This window comes from Podarcis cretensis, assembly GCF_951804945.1.
Source record: "Podarcis cretensis genome assembly, chromosome: 4".
Classification (NCBI taxonomy): domain Eukaryota; kingdom Metazoa; phylum Chordata; class Lepidosauria; order Squamata; family Lacertidae; genus Podarcis; species Podarcis cretensis.
This window is the reverse complement of record NC_137173.1, coordinates 98,381,425-98,404,791: the sequence shown is the minus strand read 5'-3', so window position 1 is coordinate 98,404,791 and position 23,367 is coordinate 98,381,425. Positions and strand designations below refer to the sequence as shown.

At 45.6% G+C, this 23,367-nt stretch overlaps 1 protein-coding gene across 3 annotated transcripts in view; it reads left to right on the top strand.

Moving 5' to 3' along the window:
- The first annotated feature begins 1,220 nt into the window (after positions 1 to 1,220).
- Positions 1,221 to 23,367, top strand: part of KLF5 (KLF transcription factor 5) — a 32,810-nt gene continuing 10,663 nt past the window's right edge. The window contains exons 1-3 of one of the 3 annotated variants that reach the window (XM_079972882.1): positions 1,221 to 1,473; positions 5,229 to 6,096; positions 7,785 to 7,844. In XM_079972882.1, coding sequence (XP_079829008.1) covers positions 1,294 to 1,473; positions 5,229 to 6,096; positions 7,785 to 7,844 — 1,108 coding nt within the window. In that variant the 5' untranslated portion in view covers positions 1,221 to 1,293. Of the gene's footprint in view, positions 1,474 to 3,106; positions 3,328 to 5,228; positions 6,097 to 7,784; positions 7,845 to 23,367 lie in introns of those variants that run through there. The other 2 variants (XM_079972883.1, XM_079972884.1) reach the window with 2 other exon arrangements.

The window sequence follows — 23,367 nt, the reverse complement described above, 5'->3', positions numbered from 1 at the left end:
AGGAGAGGGTGGCAAGAGTGGTGGGCTGAAACAAGGACAATCAATGAAACATTTGAACACTTTAGTGTAGTGTGATTTTATTTTTTTAAAACTTGCAGAATATGGACAGACATCTTTTCAAAATGAAGCAAGAGCAGCAAGTGATACTGAGGACAATCCTAGTTGTATTTCTTATCAATATAATGTATTTCTTATTGATAAGACCATTCGGTGTGGTGCCAGCAAATTTTTATTCTGAAAGTGTGGCCAGGAGAAAAAAAGTCTGAGCACCACTGCTCTAATAGCATCTTTCCTTACTAATCCTATCCCAAGGCTGAATGTTCTGGTTAATGCACGAGGCTGCAGAAACAGGGGAAACACACAAAGTCACAATAGTGCTGCCCCACTGAGCCTCTACGCAAGCCGACACTTGGCCTTCCAGCAACCATTCAAAAATATGAGTTATTTCCCACTGAAAGCAAACATCTCACCATTTAACCCTAGTTTAGGAACTTTCCATTAAACGCATGTGATTTTTGCCCCATCGGGGTCGGGCTCCTGTTACAATACGGTTACATACGGTGGCGAGAGAGACCCGAGGGGCAACCCACTCCGGCTTAAGCCCTTTGTGGATCGCCACGGGCCGGCTCTCGTTCCATATCCGAGGGGGGCTTGCGTCGCCAAGAGCGCGCACTCCCCCCGTGGCGACGCTCCCTGCTTGTTTGCTGCCTGCGCTCAATTCCAGAATTTAGTGCTGCTATTTTCGAAAAAGAACAGCTCGGATTTGGCCTTTCATCGCCCCGGCCTCTTCAGGCCAGCTGTTCCCCTTTACGCGCAGGGGCCATTGCGCTCCGGAGTCTGGAAAGGGAATCGGTAGCAGTTAGCAGCAGCGCTTGGGGGAAACAGAGGCGGGGGGGGGGGAGAAAGCGGCTGGGGGGGGGAGAAAAGGGCTGGGGGGGGGGTAAGAAAGTGGGTGGGGTGCTTTGGGGCAGCGCCCCGGGAAACGCGCCCCGCGCTGGACGGCGGTTTCGCTCCCCTCCTGCCGTGCGCCCTGCAGGCCTGGCGAGCAGGGGCGGAGCGCGCTGCCCGGGCCCGTGGGCGTTCCCGCCCGGCAGAGCCGGCCCCTCGTCGGGGCGGAGGCGGTGAAATAGAGGCGGGAGGGCGGGCCCCGGGACGGGGCTGGCCCGGCGGCGCGACCTCAGCCAGGTAGAGCGAGCTTGGGAGCCTCATGCGCGCTGCTGTCGGGCGGGCGTGAGCGAGGCGAGGCTCCATTCCGTGCGTCCTGCCGCTTTCGCGCCGAGGCGCGCCTTCCGCATGGCTACGCGGGTGCTGAGCATGAGCGCCCGCCTGGGGCCCGAGGAGCCCGTCTTCGCGCAGCTCAAGCCCGTGCTGGGCGGCCGGGAAGCCGCGCTGTTCCCGGGGCAGGGTCCCGAGGAGATCAAGCAGCAGCAACCGGGCGCAGCAGCCAGGATCCCCAGCGAGGAGATGGCGCAGGTAAGCGCAGGGCGCGCCTCTCGCGCTCGGTTGTTAAGCAGGAGCAGAGCCTCGGGCATTAAAATATCGATCCTTTTGCCTCTGAACACGGGCAGGGGGCACCTCGTGGCGACGCCTTTCTCGGATCGTGGGCTGGGAGCGCGCTGGGTGCGCCTCGGCGCTGGCTCGCTTTGGGTGTGTTTGGGGCAGGGAGCCAACTCGGGCTCTCCGAGGTGCGGGTTGCCCCTCGCCTTTGCCCCGTCCTAGGTGGACACGGTTCCTTTTTATGGCTTTCTTAGGGGCTCTTTGCGTTTAAGGGCGAAACCTCGGGCAGCGCGGAGTTCCCCAGAACTCCGCTTGTTAACGACCCGCGATTATTGAACGCGGGTTTCCTCGGTGTGGACGGCGGGGCTTTTCACGCCGCTGCGCTCGAAGGCGCGGCGCAAGACGCGCATCTCTCTCTTACGTGCGCATAGGCGAGGAAGTTGCGAGGCTTGTTGCGAGGAGCCAGTTATTCCGGAGCCTTTTCTGCAGCGTCGGCGACGGGCCGCTGCTTCTCGGGGCGGTGCCGGGGAAAGTCAGGCGCAACTTCGCCAAGCCTAGACGGCGGCGGCGGCGGCGGCGGCGGCGGCTTTGGCAGTTCTTTAGGAACTCGCGGACTTCACAGTTTCCCCATGCCATTCCTCCCTGGAGCAGATGTGTTGACCCATGTCCACCAAACAGAGCCAGCTGCCCTTCGAGGAGGACGCCCCGTCCCTTTTCCAGGCCAGGGCACCCGCTTCCTTCCCCAGGCACCCTTGGGATCCGGGTTGCCGCCCCGCCTAGCGAGCCAGTTGGTGCCAGGCTCCACGTTTCGCCCTGAGAGTGAGTGGGAGTTACGCAGCACCCACCCCCCCACCCCCTGGCAGCAGAGAGCCCTGGGGCTGAGCCAGTGCCCAGACAGCAAGTGGGTGAAGGGGTGGGCGGAGGGGGGGGGAGAGAGAAACTGGCCCGGGCAGTTGTGTTGAAAGCTACAGCTGCCACCTTAGCGCACTTGCTCAGCAGCCGAATTAGAGTCGCTGCCTGTCCCTCTCGCCCACGCACGGTCATTTTAGATGGGGCGAGAGGGAGAAAGGGCAGCGGGGGCGGGGGGGGGGGGAGAAAAGAGAGAAGGAAGAGAGAAGTTCTGGGGCTTTTTCCTCGTCCCAGAAAACCGGCTGGAAACGGATCCACATGCAAACAGCTGGACGAGCTAAAACGGGAAAGCACAAACCGCTGGCATTTTTTTTTTTTTGTAGGAACGCAACCGGTTTTAATTTGCAACTATTTCTAGCCCTGGGTTGTTCTTATTTGAGCGTTTTCTCCTACGTTTTTATCCTTTTGCAAGCTTTCTTAAAAAAAAAAAAAAAAGCCCAAATGTCAGTGGATATAATGAGTGGAAAAAGCCTCAAGTGGGTCTAAACAAAGCAATGTTTCTTCTTTCTCTCTTTCCCTCCCCCCAATCTCCAGCCCAAGTGTGTGCTGGAATATTGGTTTTAATTGATTTGCACAAGGATCTTATTTATTAGAATGTCGCAATCCCCGAAAGGTGGGTGGGAGGAGCGATGGAGGAAAGTACCTCGCAATGAAGGCAGCCTGGTTTCAGCGATACTCCCTCTCCACCCCCCCCCCCCCCAGAATAGTGTTTCTGTCATCGAAGCAAGCTCGGTTGGGGTTGTAAACAAGAGCTGGAAAAAGTCGCCTGGCATGTCGGTGCAGATCTTGATGGCAGACAAGGGGGCTGCTGTTTCTCCTTTCTGGTGAGGGCTTTTTGGTGGTGACTGTGGCTTCAGAGAGGCTCTGAAAATAACCTTGTTTGCCCAATGTTCCTCTGGTCAGCAGACCCTCACTTTGGAGGTATGGAAGTGTTCTGGCATGAATGGACTCCTTACAGCGCAAGGGAGAATGCAGCATTTGCTCACTGGAGGGTACATGATAAATGTTTTACTGGTGACTCTGCTTGTAATGTATCGGGCTGCGTCCACCCACGGATCCCCTCACACCGCTAAACTAGGCAAAAGATTCCCTTTCTCTTTCCCTTGCAGGCTCCCTCCCTGCTGGTAATTAAAGATCTCCTCAAGGACAGGGATGTTTGCCGATGGATATGGTTTTATAGGCTGACTCAGGTTGGGAAACCTTTGCTCTCCAGTCAGGCTAGGGGGCAAATGCATATGCAGGAAGGGGGTCTGTAACAAATGTGCGTCTTTAGGGACGTGTAAATGGCATTCGTTTTGCATTTGAATCTTGAGATCAGGTAGCTAGCTCAGGTTTTAAGGTCCCTTCCCCTGTGTGTCCTGTTTTGAAGCCAGGCAGCGTTCATTGAAAAATAGGGACTTGGATTTAGGTTAAGTGCCTGCTTTTCACTGAGTTGGTATAACACAGTCCCTGGGCTGTAGTATTTCAGACTGCAGATGGGGGCTCATTTGCTCGAATAGCGCCACCCCCAATACAAACCCTTCCCTTGCACCTAGAAGCCTTGCAAACTGGAGAATTTGGGTGCCAGCAAATTGGGGGAAGTGTTCTGATCTTGTGAGCTGCGCCCCTGCAATATGAAGTGGTACAGCCACCCACCCACCCACCCACAATTTTCCTAGATTGTGGCTGTTACACGGAAATAGCTTTGTTCATTCTGGGATCAGATGCAAGTCTTTCTATTGGTTCTTCTGGGATTGGTTTTCCAAAGCATGAGGTTGGAGGCTCCTAATTAACTTGTTCCAGCGCATTTACACACACTGCTGTTCTCATCCTGCAGGTGTGGCAGGGAATCAAAATGGAAAGTGAAGCTGCTCCTAACCTCATAAGGGCCCAGGGAAAAAAGTTTTACATGGATGGAGTCAGGTCTATGTTTTTCACATCTGCTGCAGTCTCTTGATTCCCTCCATAAAATTTGCACCTTTGAATTTCTTCAAACTCTGAGTATCTTAAGAGGCTAATTTTTAATTAACCAAACTGAGTACAGGATTTGCGTGTAGGAAAGCACGTATTAAAACTGCACCACCCAACTTTTAATTGCAGTCCTGATAACAAGAGATAGTTGATAAAATCTAAACGCTTTTTAGTGGAATTGCCTTATTGTAGTCAAGAAGTCCTGAAGAGTGAGAACAGCATTTTATTAAATGCTGTAATTTGAACTTCTGGTGTCAAAGCTTTTACCTGTTTGCATTTTTTCCCCACCTAAAGGAACTCCCATATAAAATTCAAACTGCTATTTCTACTCTTCTTCTCTTTAAGTAGTTACTGTGAAAAATACAGCAGACATGATCCAGCCAAAGTTCCAATCCCCACTAATTTCAAAGAGAAAGAGTTAGGCTCATCCTTAAATTGTTTCTGTTTTTTTCAATAGGACATAAAACTTGATTTTGTCTGGATTGTGTGCCGGGATTCTGAATGGCAACATTTCACTTTTTAATGGATAAATGCTTTTGGTTTGTTTGTTTTGGGGAACGGCCCTGTTAGGTTTTCAGTACCAGGACTTGTACAGAATTGTAAAGTTGGAAGGCTCTGAAAATAAACTTGTTTGCCCAATGTTCCGACTGCCTCCAATGCAGGAATATGCAACTGTCCCATACGGGAATGAATCCTGCAACCTCGGCCTCGTCAGCACCGCGCTCTAACCAGCTGAGCTATCCAGACTTAAAACCTGTAATATTCGAAAGGAGAATAGATGAAAGTGCCACTGGTCCGGTTATCTCTTTTGAGGAGCATTCCCTTGTACAGTATAGTATAGCTAATTTTTTTATCTTCTTGTTGTTCTTCAGGCCCGATGTGAAATGGAGAAATATCTGACACCTCAGCTCCCTCCTGCCCCGGTTCTCCCTGAGCATAAAAAGTACCGCCGAGAGAGTGCCTCCGTGGTTGACCAGTTCTTCACCAACAGTGAAGGGGTGCCTTACAGCCTCAACATGAACATCTACCTTCCTGATATCACACAGCTGAGAACGGGCTTGTACAAATCGCAGAGGCCACCGGTCACCCACATCAAGACGGAGCCCGTGACAGCCTTCAGCCACCAGAGTGAAACTGTTGCTCCCGTCCCCAACCCCACCCAGGCGCTCCCCGAGTTCACAAGCATCTTCAGCCCCCACCAGACACCCGACGTGAACAACCTCTTCATCAAGCAGGAGCTTCCCACTCCAGATATCCACGTCTCTGTGCCCCAACAAGGTCAGCTGTATCAGCTCCTGAGCTCTCCCGATTTAGACATGCCCAACCCGACTACGCAAGCGGCGGTGATGGACTCCTTCAGTAATGTCTCCATGTCCTCTGCCATGGCGGGCCTTAACACCCTGTCCTCCGCTATGCCGCAGACGACCATGAAGCAGTTTCACGCGATGCCCCCTTGCACGTACACCATGCCAAACCAGTTTCTCCAGCAACAAGCCACTTATTTCCCGCCTTCGCCCCCAAGCTCGGAGCCTGGCAGCCCAGACCGGCAAGCGGAAATGCTGCAGAATTTGACCCCTCCTCCGTCTTACGCTGCTACGATTGCCTCCAAGATGGCAATCCACAATCCCAGTGTGCCTGCAAACATCCCCATGAATTCGCCAGCCATCCCAGCGCCCAGGTACAACAGGAGGAGTAACCCAGACTTGGAGAAGAGGCGTATTCATTACTGTGATTATCCTGGTAAGCTGGGAAGGGGTGGTGGTGGAAAAACCACAAGAAGGCTCTCCCTTGACTTCTTCACCATGAGTTAAATATGAACCATTGTCAGCATGGATCAGAGCAAAAATTAAAAATTTGAGCACCTTTCTAGAAACACTTGCCATTGTTCCTTTTGCCCTGTATGGAAACGACAGATGAACAAACATGGTAGACTACCCAAAAAAGACCAAACTTTTTACAAAAGAGTGGGCCATGGTGGGGAAATAGGTTTACTTGACTTGGACTTCACACAAGTGGGGAACTGCGTGTTTGCCGCCTTCCATGGTGGTGGGGAGGAGGGCAAGGTCTAGGCTAGAACTTATCCCTGACATTTTTTCTATATGAGGGAGTTATTAGATATGGGGGAGACATTCACCCCAACACCAGCACCTGAAGTGGTAACAACCCAGGAACAGTTCCGCCATGTTGGAAGTTCTACCAGCAACTGGGCCTTGGACGTAAACCTTGGGTCAGATTCTTGACTAATTTGAACTTGATACGGTGCAGTCTTAACCATGACTTCTCAAAAGTAAGTCCTATTCAGTAGGGCTTAACTTCCAAGTACGTGGGCTTAGAACTGCAGTTCTAGCGCTGATATGGTAGCCCTCTAGACGTTGTTGAACCAAAACTCCCACAATCCCTTATAATTTTGGCCAGGCTGCCTGGGGCTGATGGAGGCTGAAGTCAGGAGCAGCTGGGCATTCAGCTCACTGGTAGTTGGTGTCTGGTGCCACTCCTTCCTTTTGCTTTCAGCAGGAAGTCCTGTGCGTACACGCATGTCTCCTTAAGGAACGTTTTCATTGGGATCGTGTTCCGTTCCACTCCTAGTAACCGGCATGACATGCCGTGGTGTGGTGGCACATGAGATGTGGCACTTAACATTGGCTCTGTTTTCTTTACAATGTAGTGGTCTGAGGGAGAGCTAGGCTATACCTGAGACTAGGGCAGGCCCTTAAATTGCATTGGTTTTTCTCGCTTGCTGTAGAGAATCCACACACCTGCAGAATTGTCTTCTGACATGGTGACAACACTTGTGCTGAACTGGTGTGCAAAACACTATAGATCAGTGTCTCCCAAACTTGGGTCTCCAGCTTTTTTTTGGACTACAACTCCTATCATCCCTAGCTAGCAGGACCCAGTGGTCAGGGTTGATAGGAATTGTAGTCCAAAAACAGCTGGAAACACTGCTCTAGAGCTTGATGCTCTTGTACAGCCGGCCACGTAGCACACACTTGTGTAATTCCTTGCTAGTATAGTTCCTAATATAATAATACGCTATACGTTACTGCTAGGAGTCTTATTTACACATTGAAAGGTATAGTTTATCAACTCGCTGCATATAAGTGAAAGATAAGATGTTGAAAATGGCAGTGAGATTTTGGCAAAATAACAATGCTGTCTGATTAATGGATGTGTTTAGGAATATATAGATATTGGAGTTGACATTCTGGGTGTGTCTGATTGTGCTATTTGTGGGTTTACTGCTATAAACCAGCGTTGGGATCTGCCCTTTTGCTGTTAGCATATTCCACTAACAGCATATTTGCTCTGTGACATATGGCAGGTTTGAGTAACTTTCTTAATATATAGTTAGATCAGCATGTTGGTGATGGCGCTGAATGTTAAATGTTTCTAGATGAGCCTTACGTCTCTTCTGTTTTCTGTCTTAGGTTGCACTAAAGTCTATACGAAGTCTTCCCACTTAAAAGCGCACCTGCGAACTCATACTGGTATGTGTTTACTGTGTTTTAAATGTCCTCTAAATATAAATTGCCCTTCTTTCTTTCTCTGCTTTGCTGAAAGGTTTCATTTGGTTTGCTTCAAGCTGAGAGAGTTATAAATCAGCCAAACAGAGTAGTTAATAAAATGAAAACGGACACTTGTTGAACTTCTTAAAATAAGAGGTTTAATTTGGGCAGTGAATAAATACCCTCTTTGAAGCTCTATCATTCCATCCTGCCCCCCCCTCCAAACATTTTCCGACAGAATTATGATGCAATTTGGTTGGAGGGTTCTCCCCTACATTGTGTGTGCGTTTCAGTTTCGTGGACATAAAACGTTGTTTTTCGATCTCGGCGTAACTATATTAAGGCTGCAGACCTGTAACACTTACCTGGAATTAAAAACCAGATTGTGTTATAAAACACTGAAATCTTCGTACTATTTCATTCTGTAAAAACAAAACAAAAACCCAAACCACACAGTTGTTTTCTTCCAAGTGGTCCCCAAATGACTGTTGTAACCTACGTGAAAGTAATGGGACACTCATCCTATTAAGACAACTAGTTCTATTTAAATAAGAAGTGCTCTGTGTTTTTTGAAAAAGAGAGAATACATTGTGTGTTTAGTAAACTGAACAAGTTGGTTCTGATGTATATTATTCAAGGCACAGTTAGCTCACTTTTGTGCTTAGCACAGAAGCTTTCATCATGTTGCTTACTAGATTATTATTATTATTATTTTGCTATCTTGAGTTTTCGGAGTTCTTCCAAGCTGTAGAGTTTCTTGAGCAGATGACTGTTTAGCTTTCTTGGGTCCTGCTGGCTGAACTCATAACAATAACAAAATTCCTTATGCAAATATTTTTAAGTGGTGCATTTGGTGTAGCTTTGTAGCTGGGTTGGTTGTGGAGCCACAGGCCTTGGAATTCAAAAGGTAGCGGGTTCAACCCTAGAGAAGTCCTGGTGTAGGGCTAGGGGAAATTCCCATCTGAAACCCTGAGGAGCAGCTGTCAATCAGTGTAGACAGTAATGAAAGAGATGCACTAACAGTCTGGCATGATATAAAACAGTGTGAGAGTTCTGATGTTTTCCTGTGTAAAAGTAGACGCACAGCACTTAAAATGAAATGTTTTTTAAAGCAGCCTGAGTGTAGAATAAATGCTATAGTGTTTCCTGAGCATGCATTTGGAATATGCGGAGTAAACTAAAATTCTACATACAGATGCATCTAAGTACTTTGAGTTTTCAAAAGAACATTGCTGTTCGGGGTTTTTTTGTGTGTGGGGGGGGGGTAGCTAGCTCATGTGCATTGAGATTGTGGTTCAAATGGCCTCTTCATACTTCTAAAATTCAAAAGTATTTTTTTTAAAAAAAACCCTGAAGAGAGATCTGAGGCACATTTCGCCTGCAGAACAAGGGCATGGATTCAGTGTTTGCTCATTGTCAAAAGACTGAATTGCCTCCGGGCAAAAGTGTTACTATGGAAATGTGGTTTTGATAAACGAAGCTGTTATCTGTTAAAAGAACAGTTGAAAAACAAATCAAAAAATGGAAAAGCAATTGTAAGGCAAGAATTCCCAAGCTGCCGGAGAGTATACCCGCCCGAAGAGAGTGCCTGCTGTCTCTCAGAACCACCAACCTGTTATTGCCTCCTTGCAAGCCATCTTTTGCTTGGAGTGGTCCATTTCTGCTGCACGGAGTATCTCTGACTGACTCAGTCGCTCCCAATAGCAAGGCAGAACAGAATTGCCCTCCCGCAGGAGAAACACTCCTTCTATATCTCTGCATGAGTTTGGTTCCTTCCACTTGCAGGGCACACCCAAATGAGTGACTTCTGCAGAAATGGGGGAGCAGCTTCCTCTTGAGTAGGTACCTCCCGCCCTTGGAAGTTTCCTCTTCCTAATCCAGACCACCTTCTCCCAGTGAGGAGCAGCAGCTTCCAGGGTTTTCAGATGGGGGTCAGGGTGTGGGGGGAAATCCCTCACAGCTCCGCCAGGAGATTTCCAGGGACTGAACCGGGGACATTCACGTGCAAAGCATATGTTCTGCCACTGACCCTACAGACCTCCGCCGTAAAATGATGTTTGGGAGGTCCTGTTCTAAGGTTTGTACCCATTGGAGAAGATGATAAGTAGAGAGTTTACTTCTACAACAAAAACTAGAAACCCCGTCATTTGTGTTTCTCTGTTTAAACCAGTTGCACGTTGCGTATGCCACGAATTCATAAACTCTTAGGCAGAATAGCCACCAGGCCTTTGCTAATCCAAGATTTAGCATCAGTTCTCGAAGGCTAAATTTAGCAGCCAGTAGCTTTCAAGTTATTTTAGCTTGAAAATTGTGTAAGCCACCCTGAAACGTGTTGTTTGAAGGGCAGGATATAAATCTGTAAATAAATAAATGTGACATATGTCACTGCTGCAGCGGTATTTATGAAAATTAATTTATATCCCACTGTTCCTGCTGGAGGCAGTTGTGGAGCAGTGTGCATTAAAAGCAGCAAAACCTCCATGAACAACAATAACAGAACTCAAGCAGCCAAAATGTCTAGGATGGCTTTAACTGCTCTCCTAAAAAAAAAAAAAAAGACAGAATGACAGTAAAAGACTTAAAGCTACAAATGTTAAAATATGTTGCTGGTTTTTTAAGTCTCTATTTGTGCATTCAATAATGTAAAATATCCTGCTGCATAGATGGAAGGAGACTTGATATTTAAAGTGTTCTAAAGCTCACAACTACTTGGTAATTTAAAATCAGCACAGAAACAAGTGTGTTGTGCTCTAAAGATTAACACATTTATTATGGTTGGCATAAGTTTTTGTAAATTAGAGTCCTGTTCATCACAGGTCAATGACTCTAATAGAAAGAAGTCCACTCTGAATAAAATCTGGTCGTCTTAAGTACATTACATACTTATCCAAGTCAGTGTTGAACTTTGACATGGAGATAATATGTACTAACATTCTGGAGTTTTTATATATATATATATATATGGTGTGCTGTTCAATGATCTGCAACACCCCTTTCGTGGTAAGATAGACACACTCAACTTGAAATGTATTGTTTTTTGAAGGCTTTTAATGGAAGCATATCAAAGGTGACCGATCTATTTCCACAAGGCTGCCAATGTTTATGTCTGGTCGATGTAACGCGCTGAGTATTCTGAAAGGAGTTTCCCCAGAAGATTATGGGAGCCCTTTGACAAAAAAACAAAAACCCCAAAACAAAACCCATATTAAATTATGAAGCTTAATTTAGCTGTTTTCCTTAAATTCTTTCTACTCATTTGGCTTAGGAACACCCCTCCCCCCAAAAAAAGCTATTTATAAAAACACTGTAGCATGAAAGCTTTAATAAATGTAGGTCATGAAATGCATGTTATTAAAGTTTTGTGTGATACTCTTTCCAATCCCCTTAGGGGTTTAACAGACCTGTTTATCTGGCTGAACTTGTTCTGTAGTATCTATGGAGGACCACTGCTTGTTTTTTCTCTCTCTCTTCCTAACAATCCATTTTAAACTGACTCTCATCCACCCCTCTCTGTGATCTGTCACTTTAAAATACAAAAAGCCTGCAGCAGCAGCAGCAATCTTGCTTTTTTAGAAGTCAAAACAGAGCGTATGCTTTCTTCCTTTGTATTTGGAAACCCTGTGCCTTTTCATAGTATTTATTTAGCAACCTGTCTCCACCTGAACGGCTTTCAGGAGGTTTAATGGCATTCTTTTCAGAGCAAACTTAAAGGCAGCAGCGGTTGGTGAGAGAGAGGTGCTCAGCTCAGAGAGGAGCAAGCTTGTAGGATTTATAAACTGCAAGAAATAAAACAAATGGGCAAGGGACCAAAAAAATAAACAAATACACAGTTTATGTGGGAGTGGTAGGAACAGGCTCTGAGACGCAACTGTTTGGCAAATAAGGGTCTAGCGCTGCTAACCTTTCCATTTCTGTCGCCGTGCCTTTTAAACAGGCTTCATCTGCAGAGATTCACGGGTGGGTTTTATCACCATGCTCACACACACACAGGTGTTAAAGGCGCTAGAACAGGCCAGCCCTTTTATCCTGGTCAGTTGGTAACGCTCATAAAGATTTCAGCAGCGATGTGACTTAGCATCTTTTTTAAAAAAATGTTTTGCTGTAAAAAAAAATCTCAGTTCTGAAGTAGTTAACTTGTTCAAAGGTTTGTTGGAATCGACAGTTATGGAGAAGGTTTTAAAGTGAGGCAGGGTGCCTAGAGTGTTGGTTTTGAATCAGCGATACCTGGGTCCATGTCTCTTCTGAACGATGTCCTTCACTGGGCTACCTTGGCCCAGTACCATTTCTTGGGCTTAAGGTTGTTGCCCTGTGTATTCTGTTTCCCTCCCTCCCTCCCCATAAACACAACAGGACTTATTTCAAAGTAACTGAAAAGGGTAACTGCATGTGGGATGCCCTAAGGGGGCCTGGTGAAAGCAAGCCTTACTCTTCTTGTGCTGTAGAAATCTGGGGGTTTAAATCGCCAAAACTCAAAACCGCAACCTGCCTTGATGCCTGAAAGTGAGCGAGAGGCCAGAGGAATTTGGAGAACACAGTCGTACCTTGGAAGTCAAACGGAAGTCGACTTCCAAAATGTTCAGAAACCAAAGCACAGCTTCTGATTGGCTGCAGGAAGCTCCTGCAGCCAATCGGAAGCCGCAGAAGCCCCGTTGGGCATTCAGCTTCCAAAAATACTTCACAAACAGGAACAGTCACTTCTGGGCTTGCGGCGTTCAGGAACCAAAATGTTTGAGAACTAAGCTGTTCAAAAACCAAGGTACGACTGTATGGGATCCAGAGCCTCATTCAACCACTGGCTTGCTGGACACACCTGAGCCCGGTCTCTCTAATGCTAATGCCGAGATACTGCTGGTGATATCTAAATCTAAATCTGGTCCTCGCTTTCTAGAGCAGGAATGGGCAACTGTGGCCTTTTCCAATTGGAGTTGGAATAAAACGATCTTACGTGAGGCCATAGGTTCTCATCCCAGCTTCAGAGGGAAATTGGTGCTAAAGTACTTTCTCCAAAGCCACAGGACAAGGCTTTCTTACTCCATTGGCTGTGGGCAATAACTTTAGTTTCATAACTGACGTTATGCAACCCTCACGCTCGTGGACAGAAATCCTTATTATAGGCTGCTGTGCCGTAAACCCTCAACTGGTGCTATTGGCAGGGTGCATTTGTGCATGAGAGATTTCATACAAATGCAATTGCAGCTTTCTAAATAAGTCAAGGCGAACCCCCCCCCCCCAATAGCTCTCCAGTGTTTTTGCAAGCACTCTGGTTAATTTCTGTAAAGAAGGTGTATCGGTCAAGTTGCCTGGAGGTTTGTTTGTCTCTCTCTCCCTCTTGCTTGCTCTCCCAGGCCTGAACTTTGTCACCCACAAAGCTGAGCGGAGTCCCCCAACCACATATTGTGGCCTGCCACCAAATATCCCTTCCCTGTTCTTGGAGGTTCCAAATAGCCATAAAAAAGCAAGAAATTTAGCAAACCTCTCTAGCAAGGATGCAAGGCTTTTTCTTTTTTCTTTTGCTGGTGTAGCAGGAATCGTGCAGCCCTACGTCATCCTGCAACACCCCTGTCCTCCCCAACCTCCCCTACCTGAGGGTGAGCCGTAATGCACTCAGTGGGGCTTACTTCTGAGTAGACATGCATAGGATTGCACTGTGAACTCCTGCTTAACGGGGCGAGCAAGCTGCCATTTGCGTTCCTTAGCTCCCCTATCTGGTATGGAAGATGTTTTTGAGCAGCCTCTGGGTCTTTCTGTGTTGGGAGTTTCTGGGCAGACATGTTCGTTGATCACATGCTTGCCTTGCCATTAATAGTTCTGCACTTAATGCTAGAAACTATTTCATCTATCTATAGATATAGCTTGTATATGCTGCCGGGAAATGGAAGCCCCCTCAATGCTTCCAAGTGGCACTTCTGTAACAAGATGCGTACAATCCCGGTTACCAAAGTTTTTAAGGCTTGCCCATCTAAAACCTCTGCCTCTGTCCCAACTCTGGTTTTTGATTTCTCTAGCCAGGCACTCTTAAAAACCTTAAAAGGAAACTGTTGTCTGAGAACCGGTGTAGACGGGAGAGACTATTCAGACAGCCTCTAGAATCCAACCTGTTTTTTAAGTTTATTTTTATCACACCGTTCCTGAAACCGGCTCAAGGCAGAGGGCCTGCCTTTCCTCCATTTTATCCTCGTAGGTCACAGAGGTCTGTGTGTGTCGTGGAGGAAGGCTTTGAATTCAGATATGACGGGTGTCTAGCCTGCTGCCTATTGCCCTATTTTGTGGCCAGTCCCAACAGCCTCCTTCCTCCCGAGATTGTTTCTCTGTCCTATAGTTTTCCGCACTGCAAGAAATGAGGCAGTCGAATGGCACAGTCATGGCACCTGTTTCTCCCATTGCTGGCTATTTTAACTGTATTTTACGATTTTTAGTGGTGCTTGCGTGACACATCAGGGGAGGTTGTTGCCGATTCTGGGCTCTCTCCTTCAGAGGGATGGGATGCAAGGAAAATAAACAAATTCAAGATTCCTGCTGTTACCAGGAAGTAAGTTGAGAACAGGGGCAAAAGGTGTTGAATCTGTAATTCTTTTGTAAAAACATCTTTAGTGTGAATGTGCTGAAGAGCCTAATTTCATGAGCTGGGACAAGGAACCTTAAAACATAAGTATGAATTGCCTCTGGCTGTAGCCATGCTTTTCACTTGTTGGTAGAAATGCAATTTCTGTATAGGAGAGAGCCATGTCTTCATTTTAAGTAAGCAAAGGGACCCCTGACCATTAGGTCCAGTCGTGGCTGACTCTCGGGTTGTGGCGCTCATCCCGCTTTATTGGCCGAGGGAGCCAGTGTACAGCTTCCAGGTCATGTGGCCAGCATGACTAAGCCACTTCTGGCGAAACCAGAGCAGCACACGGAAACGCCGTTTACCTTCCCACCGGAGGGGTACCTATTTATCTACTTGCACTTTGACATGCTTTCGAACTGCTAGGTTGGCAGGAGCAGGGACCGAGCATCGGGAGCTCATCCCGTCGCGGGGATTCAAACCGCCAACCTTCTGATCAGCAAGTCCTAGGCTCTGTGGTTTAACCCACAGCACCACCCGCATCCCTTTGCCTTCATTTTAGGTCCTAGTAATAACATACATGTGGACTTCTTGATCGAACAGCTCCTTCCTTGAGGAACAAATAGGCATTCCTGAACGGAGTAAGGCTACCTCTGATAACTAATGAATAGTATGCAGTACTAACAGGTCGAACACAAGATGTATAATATGATGTTATATCCCTTCACTGCGGATAAGTGTTTGCAGTGCAGTCTTCCTGTTAAAGATCTCTGCTAACTCACTGGTTCTTACCTGGAAGCCGGACCCCTCCCATCTCAATTGGCAATTGGTTTGTGTACTTTGGGTACGGGTAAGGACTTCTCTAGCCTTCTGTCTGTTGCCTCATAAAAAAACAGGGTGAAAATGGAGTATAAGTTGAAATAACATCAGGGGAGCACAGGGAGCAACAAGCATGAACACAAAGTAATTGGGCAACAATGGCAAATGGTTTGGCATCTGTGTTTACGAGCTCTATAAACCCATTCCTTCCTTGGGAGAAAAATAGCAGAGCGCACATGAGATAGACAGCGTACTTTGGGTTTTTTTAAGTGTTTCCTGTGTGGTTGCAGGTTTTTGCTGTCCAAGATCAGGAACATCTGAGCCAAATTTGCCCTCCCCAAAACTTTTGTATGATTCCTAGTGGTTGATCGAATTTTTAATCAAAGCATGGTAAATAAAAAATCCCAGCTGCTGGTCTGGGTTGGTGCAGCAGAGGTCAGCCTCTGGACCCCTAGAAGATAAAGTGGCTCTCAAGAATTCAGATGCTGACGAACCCTATGTCTGCTTCAGCTCTTCATTTTATGTCCAGTTATTGCCTTAGAAACCAGTGTGATTTGGGGTTTGTGGAGGGGATAGGAGGCTTAGCGAACTGCTCATGTGTCTCATTTTTATTTGCCATCATGGATTTAACAGTGCCAGCACCAACGAGGCTTATTTTAGTTCTGACCACCAACAAAATTTTGTTTTTAATTAAATGCCGAATGTCTGCTGAAAGCATGTCACTTGTTCTCTCAGAGGGATTAAGCTTCAGTTCCAGGATATTTGATGCCTGATAAGGAAGGCTGTTGCTAGCTGTAAACACGGTTAATTCTGAAAGCGCCTCACGAAAACAAATGGGGACTGAGTCAGAGGAATCACCATTATTTGCTCAGACGCTCCTTAATTGCGACAAATTCTGAAGCTTTCGCTTGGGATCCTGTTGTTATCAGCTCTGCATTCTGAAGCAGATGTTGTGGGACTCCAACTTCTCCCAGCCCAGTGGTTGTGGATGATGGGAGTTGTAGTCCTATAACCTGTAAAGCCAAAGGCCCACCCAGCCTCCTCATTTGTTCTAAAGCAAATGTTGTAGGCTGCTTGCTTGCTGATGTGCATCTCCGAATGAGGAGAGATTTGAAATATTTAGGGCCATCAAATTATAAGTAGCAAAGAGCCTGAAATACTTTTATTAGGATCGGCCAAAATGTCAGCCGTTTGCAAGCTTCCAAGTTCTGCAGAATTCTTCATCAGGCTAGATTGCAAAGAAAATACACACAGGTCTCTTGTGAGAAAGCAGTCTTTTTATTAGTTGAAGTTGAAGGAATAGCATTATTTGGTAGGTGGCAGTTATCTAACGCCCTGCCCTAAAGTTAAGGCTCATCTACATATGATAGAAGATTCTTCCAGTTTTAAAAAGTACCCTGTCCTAGACGGCTAAATACATTTAACATGATCTCTGATTGAAAGCACGTCTTGTGATCAAACGGCTCTTGATTTGCCTAGATCGGAGGGGGATTTTTCGACTTAACTTTTTATTGCTTTGAACCGAGTGAGTGGTGGTCTCTGAATCTTAACTATATAAACACTGCCATTGAAAAGGGGATGGTGTTCAGCCTAAAAGTGCCATCTTTGAAGCGTGAAGTGTGAAAATGGCAGAGCACAGCTGAGCAGCTGTGGAACCCAAACCAAAGACGAGCAAACCTTCTCCCTGTATACAGAACATATAAATACACATGCCAGATGGTGTGGATTTATTACAGATCCTCTTTTTAAAATTTGACAAGTCTCTTTTGTGTGTTTGTATGCCTGGTGGAAAGAGACTTGCCTCTACTATACTGTTAGGCTGGGAAGAATTTCTGCCAGTTGAGATTCTCCAATAATCCCAGGCTTTCTCCAAGCAACTCTCGATACAACAGGGACTTCAGAGTGGGACAGGCTTCTCGTCGGCTGCTTAGGACAACATGCCTGCATGCGTTTTTGAGATAACAGAAATAACCTGTGGGTGGGAATAGGGAACTGGTAAAACATCTCACCCGCTTGGTCCTCATTCAGTTCCTCTTCTGTAAAATGGAGATAATAATCGACTCCAAAAGGATGGACATGCAAAACCCAAAGGGGTGGGGAGACTGATTTCAAATATCTGATCGAATGATGGAGAAGCAGGTATTTTATTCATGGGGATGGTTTGTCAAGCAGTTGTGCCAATGTTTGGGCTGGCCAATGCATTTCAACAGCAGTTTCATCTGCAGACGGTAACAGGGCATTGCGCTGCCTCCTGCTTTCTGCAAATTGAGCTGCTTTGAATGGCACAGGAGCAGGCCTTGCTGACATTTTCTGGTCATTTGGCCACTGTAGGACTGAGAATGAAAGAACGTCAGAGTTCCAGTTGTACTGGGCCCACCTGCACCATAAGACCAAAGTGTTGTTTGCTAAAAGGCCTAACTGGGTTCTGGATGCTCATATCATTGGATAGAGACAGTGTCGTTTAATTTAAGTGTTAAGGCATTATTTCTTTTCTGGGTGAAAATACTCTATGGTGTGCTCATTTTGAGACAGTTTAAATTTTGTCTGCCTGCTTATTGGGGCCTATAAAAACTAAGGGTCATCGTTGGTTAGAACAGATGGGGTTTTTTAGTTAAAAAAAAAAGCTTTGGTTGCTAAAGCTATACCTTTCTTTGGTTATATGGTGCAGCAACCTGGGATCACTCTGATGAAGATGACTTTGATACAATCCAAAATAATGTTCCCATGTGCACTACTTGTGAGTTCCACAATGTGTACCCAATGCATTTCTTAGAACCAAAATAGCTCCCCCTCTCAAAAACATGCGTTCATATTTTCATGCTTCTGTATGGGGGGGGGGGAACCTCCCAATATCGGAGCAACATTGAGGAAGACTCGTTCCCGGACAAGACCAGATTGAAGACAATGCCCTCTATATCCTGTTCGCACCTGGGGATTGGTTTTTCTATACATTTTCAGAGTTTTCTAGAAGGTGAGGTGCTCTGTGAACCGCCCTGACTCTCAAAAGTTGGTAGTTTCAAGCTTTATATGCACCAGTAGCAAGAAAGTTATGGCTTGTTTTTTGACCCAAAACAATGTTAAATGATTTGGGTTACTGTTTAGAATTTTAAAAGGTTTGTGTGTGTTGTGAGTGAACTGTAAATTGGGTGAAACGGGTGCTTCTGATCCCATTCAGGGCTAAGGTATTTCCCATAGGCTTCTGTTGTCTTAGTTGTCCAATAACTGCAGTAAATGTTTCTGTTTGCCTCTATGGGTGTGGACAACCTTGATAAGAAGTGTGTGCAAGACTCCTTTCCCTTGCCTTGTATGCATTGTACTGACAACCTAAGTGTTCGTCAGGTTACTGTAAAAGATTTATCACACTTGTCTCTTGACCTTCCTGTTAAGAATTCAGTTTGGCTTTTGTGGGGCTATCCCACTTTACAGTTGCAATAACCCTATGCAGCGGATTGTGCCAAGAGATAATGGCATGCCCAAGGCCACTTAGTGCATTCTGTGGCTGAGAGGGAATTTGAATGAACACTCTTCCCGCTATACCACACTGCCTTTCTATAAGTGGCAGATTTCCTTTTGTGACACATTTCGGTTTATGGCTTTCCATGGCTTCAGGAGTACACTTCAGCCAGGAGAAATTTCATTGGGAATGTCTTCCTCATGAGGATTACTACCGTAGCACAATAACAGGGTGAGTGAGATGGAAACAAGATCTGCAAACTCGTGAGAAGATGCGTCTTCCTGCATCCATTTTGTTACCTTAGAGCAGACACCCCCAAACTCAGCCCTCCTGATGTTTTGGGAATACACTTCCCATCATCCCTGACCACTGGACCCGTTAGCTAGGGATGATGGGAGTTGTAGCCCCAAAACATCTGGAGGGCCGAGTTTGGGGATTTAGATTAGCATCTTGTAGATAAACAGGAAGGCCTTTGCTACCTTTATGGTAATTCGGGGGTGGGATGGGGAACCCTGGCCCTCCAGATGTTATTGGACTCCAGATCCCATCAGCTGTGGCCAGCATAACATCTGGGGCAAGTTATAGGCCCCCCAATCCCTGCAGTAGTTGATAATACATTGCAGTTAAAACACACACAGACACAAGTAGGAGCCATAACAATTTTTTTTCAGTAAGACTTGGATCTTGACTTCTTCTTAGACATTTTCTAACATGGGTGGGGTGGACTTGTGGTCCTCTAGCTGTTGGGCGTGCTGGCTAGGACAGATGGCGCTTGTAGGTCAACATCTTCCGGAGGGCCACAGTTTCCCCATACATTTATGTAACTGGATGGTTCCCCCATCACTGGTCAGGGGCTCTTCTTTGTGAAAGGAGAAAGGATGTCTTCTTGACATCTCTCCCAGCTGAATTCTAGATGGAGGGAAGGAAAGAAGGGAGGGTTTCTGCTGTCCTGGGTCAGAGGCCTTTAAGCCAAGAGGCAATATGGAACCTGTAGCTTTCAAGAAGTTGGGAGACAACTTCTGCTGGTCACAGCCATCATGGTCAGTGGCTAGGGATGATGCAAGAACACCTAGCAGGCCAGTGGTTTTCCATCCTAGTATTCCTTAGAATACTCTGTGTGGTGGGGGCATTCTTTGGCACACGAGTTGGAAAATCCCTTAGAATAATCCCTATCATTCTCAAGCATGATTGGGGCTTTTCAGGCAATTTCTTCTCTTCCCTCCTGTTGGATATATGAATAGAGAATGCTATTTTGGATTAACCTCATTTCGTGCCCACACTCTGCGCCAGACACAATGAACGTTGGTTATTTCAGAAGTGCTTGGAAAAACTAGGCCACGTTCAATGGGCTCACGGTCTAGTTTAGAAGGAAAACGAAAAGCTAACAACTTGACTACGAGAAGGCAAAATAAGGGCAGGAGGTGGCTGAAACAAATGAGTCAGTGGTGTAGTCCTCTAAATGTCTGCTCAGATGTATCCCACACGCCCAGGTATGTGGGTACAGGACAGCATCTTTGTGGTATGCGTATGAAGACACAAAATAGAGGAATAGAGAGAGGTAGAACGAGTGACAGGCAGCTAGAAAAACACAGCAATGAAGGAAGAGAATAGAGAGAAGTCACGCAAGTGACTCAGTTATTCTAAGCCTCTTCCTCTCAGCAGAACACACACTATTCACAACTGCAGTGAGGTGTGTGTGGGGAGACAAGCTGGTCTTTATGAACAGAATAAACTTCCCTTTTTTATCTGTTGCCCATGCAACTTATTTTATTGGTCCTGTTTGTACAACTCTGCTTTGTGCGTGTGCGAGCGAAATGTTTTGTTTTAGGATTCTTGAATCTCCCTTTCTCAATCCGCTAGAAAACAAAACTCCACCCTGTGGAATCTATTTTAAAGCACGATCCTTTTTTTAAAATTTCAAAAGAAAACACTGTACTCGCCGTGCCCTAGGAATAAGAGCACTGAGTTGATTGGAGACTGAAGCAGAGTTGTTGCTCTTCTGTCCCACCCAAAATGAAAAATGCGAATCCAGTTCAGCAGAGGTAGACAGGCCATCGAGTGCCAACAGGTGTTTCGAAAGATTACGCTCCACAATCTACCTTGATATGTAACAGGTGTGGTGTAAAATAGAGCGAACAATGCTTAACATTCAAATAGTGCTTCTCTAAAGCACCTCACATGCATCTGTCACCCACACAAAGTCAGAACTATCCCTATGCTATAGAAGCTGAAAGGCGCAGAGGTTTGGTAAAGGCTAATCTATTCCCTCATGACAGAGATGAAATTGGAACTCGTAACTTTCTGGCAAGATTTGAACCCAGAACTTTTGGGCTTCCAGTTCAACCTGTCTCAAAGATTAGGTTGCCATGGGAGTTTCTAGTACTGCATTAAGATGGGACTTTAAATCTGGTCGACCTGTCTTAAAAACTTTTGAACAAGGTTATTCCCCCCCCCCTCTTTCCGTAGCAGTCTACAAGTTTTACAGCTGGATTTGCTTGGATTATTTCCCCGAGGGTGACCAGAAGAAAAAAGACAGGGAGGGCTCCTGTATCTTTAATTTATTGTATAAAATAGGGAACTTCAGAAGGTGTAAGCGGTACCCCCTGAAATTGCCTCTTCTATGCAACTATTAATAGTACAGGAGCCCTCTCCTGTCCCTCCTCCTATGTACAACATTACTTTGTGAATCCATTCCTGAAATTGCCAAAGCTTTATTCATCCATTCTTTAGCTTTTGGAATAACGGGGGTTTCCAGACACCTAGCTAGAACGATTTTAGATTAGAGTAAATAATTAAAGATCAGTAATCTAACTGAAAAGGGAAGGGGAAATTGTCAGCCCTACTTTTAAAAAGTTGATCTTGGGATCTGAAATAAGGAGACTTGACCAGACACTTCCCAAATGTGTTTTCTGTGCTCTTTAAGCTGGCACCTCAATCACCCCTCTTTTCTTTCCCAGAATTCTGCCTCTTCCGCCTGCTCCGCACAAAGCCACTCTCTAAATCTAGATTAGAAGCACACCTTATTTCAAAAGTCAGCCCTCATAGTTGGGAGAAGAGAAGCTGAGCTGGAACCTTTTCCTGGCCTCTGCATTCCTTTACCCCAGAAGTACCTGATATTTTCCCCACTTCCACTATCTGTGTTCCAATTTCCCATCTTTCGTTTGTGCCAAAAAAATGCAAAGACCAAAACCACACAACAGAAATTTCCTAGAAATACAATCTTGGGACCAGAAGAACGCAGAAACACCTGACATTTCACCCCAAAGCTGGAATTTCCCGTTGCAGAACTTGCTTCTCCTAATTTTGAATTCTAGCACCCATGACAACATCCATTGTTGATAAAACAACATCCTAGCAGAAATTGTGATATCATTTACAGGGCAAAAGCATGTAACGTATTTTTAGTCTATCTCAGCATGGTTCAGTAGCTGAAACTGAGCACGGGTAGTTCTATGGCACCAAGAAGATATTTTTGGTCTTTAGGGTTGGATACTACGTGGAAATGGAAGATCTGGATGTGGGACACTGTAGTCTTCAGCATTCATCTTCAGGGTACATCAAAAGAAAGATGTGTGTTATTTGTAGCACCAGTAGTCCCTCAATAAGGAGAATGTAGATGGTTATTATTTTTCTGAGTTTCCTTTTCTTATCTTGTACGGTGCGGTCTTGTTCTAAAGTGATTCCAAACCAAATGTTGGTGTTCAACCAACAGTTTAACATAAATGTATTCCACATGCTTTCCAAACTGTGTTTTTTGTATTCTTTAAAAAATAAAAAGCAAATAAATCTACTTGCACATGAGCAATTTCAAGGGCTTAAAATACACTGGGTGATCAACTCGCGCCTAACAAAATATTTGAAATCTGTGAGATGATGCAAAAATCCAATTAAAGTTATGAAGAGAGCAAGAGAGGGGAAAAAACCCTCCTGTTTGAAACGTAACTTAAAAGGAAAGCAGTTCTGTTTTCCCAGAAGTGATGTGTATAATATTTCTGGCTTGGGAAGAAAGGGCTGGAGTGTTGCTGCTTCGCCAGAACTTGGTACCAGTTTCCTCCATGCTGTTTTAGTTGAGCAGTGTTGACATTTTAACAAATTCTGTGGAAGCTGCTCTGAAGTGGAGGAGTTCTGCTGGTACTTTAGAGACTTTTTTCTTTCTTTTTTAATCCTTTTTACAGTGAAATAGCTGTTTTAATACAGAGACCATGTTCCAGCACAGTTGTATTTGATGACTGATGGCATTCTTGGGTTTCACAGCCTCTCCATGTTCATTCTAAATTTTCTGGAGAAGAATCAACTATTTTTCTGAAACTTTGCAGCTTCTGTATTTTGTGCAGTCATTAGGCTTGCATTACTGCGTAACCCATAAAAATAGTGAATAAAGGGTTCAGTGTCTCTTTGCTTTTTAAGCAAACAAATCTTGTTAACCTCGGATTCCTCTGCCCCTTATAGCTCAGCACAGCAAAGAAATGGAATAAGTTTTAAAATAACTTGAAGCAGTTTTTGTGTGTGGAACTTGGGTCAAATTTTTCTCTTGGCTAAATGGCCAAGAAGTATGTGCAGATATGTGAGTGATGTTCTTCTGCTCTTTTTCAAAAGTTCTTAGATGTTTCATTTCACCTACCTAAATAGTCACCTGGTCTTTCATAGTGTTTTCCATCCTCCTTTTAGGAAAATGCTGTTACTTACAT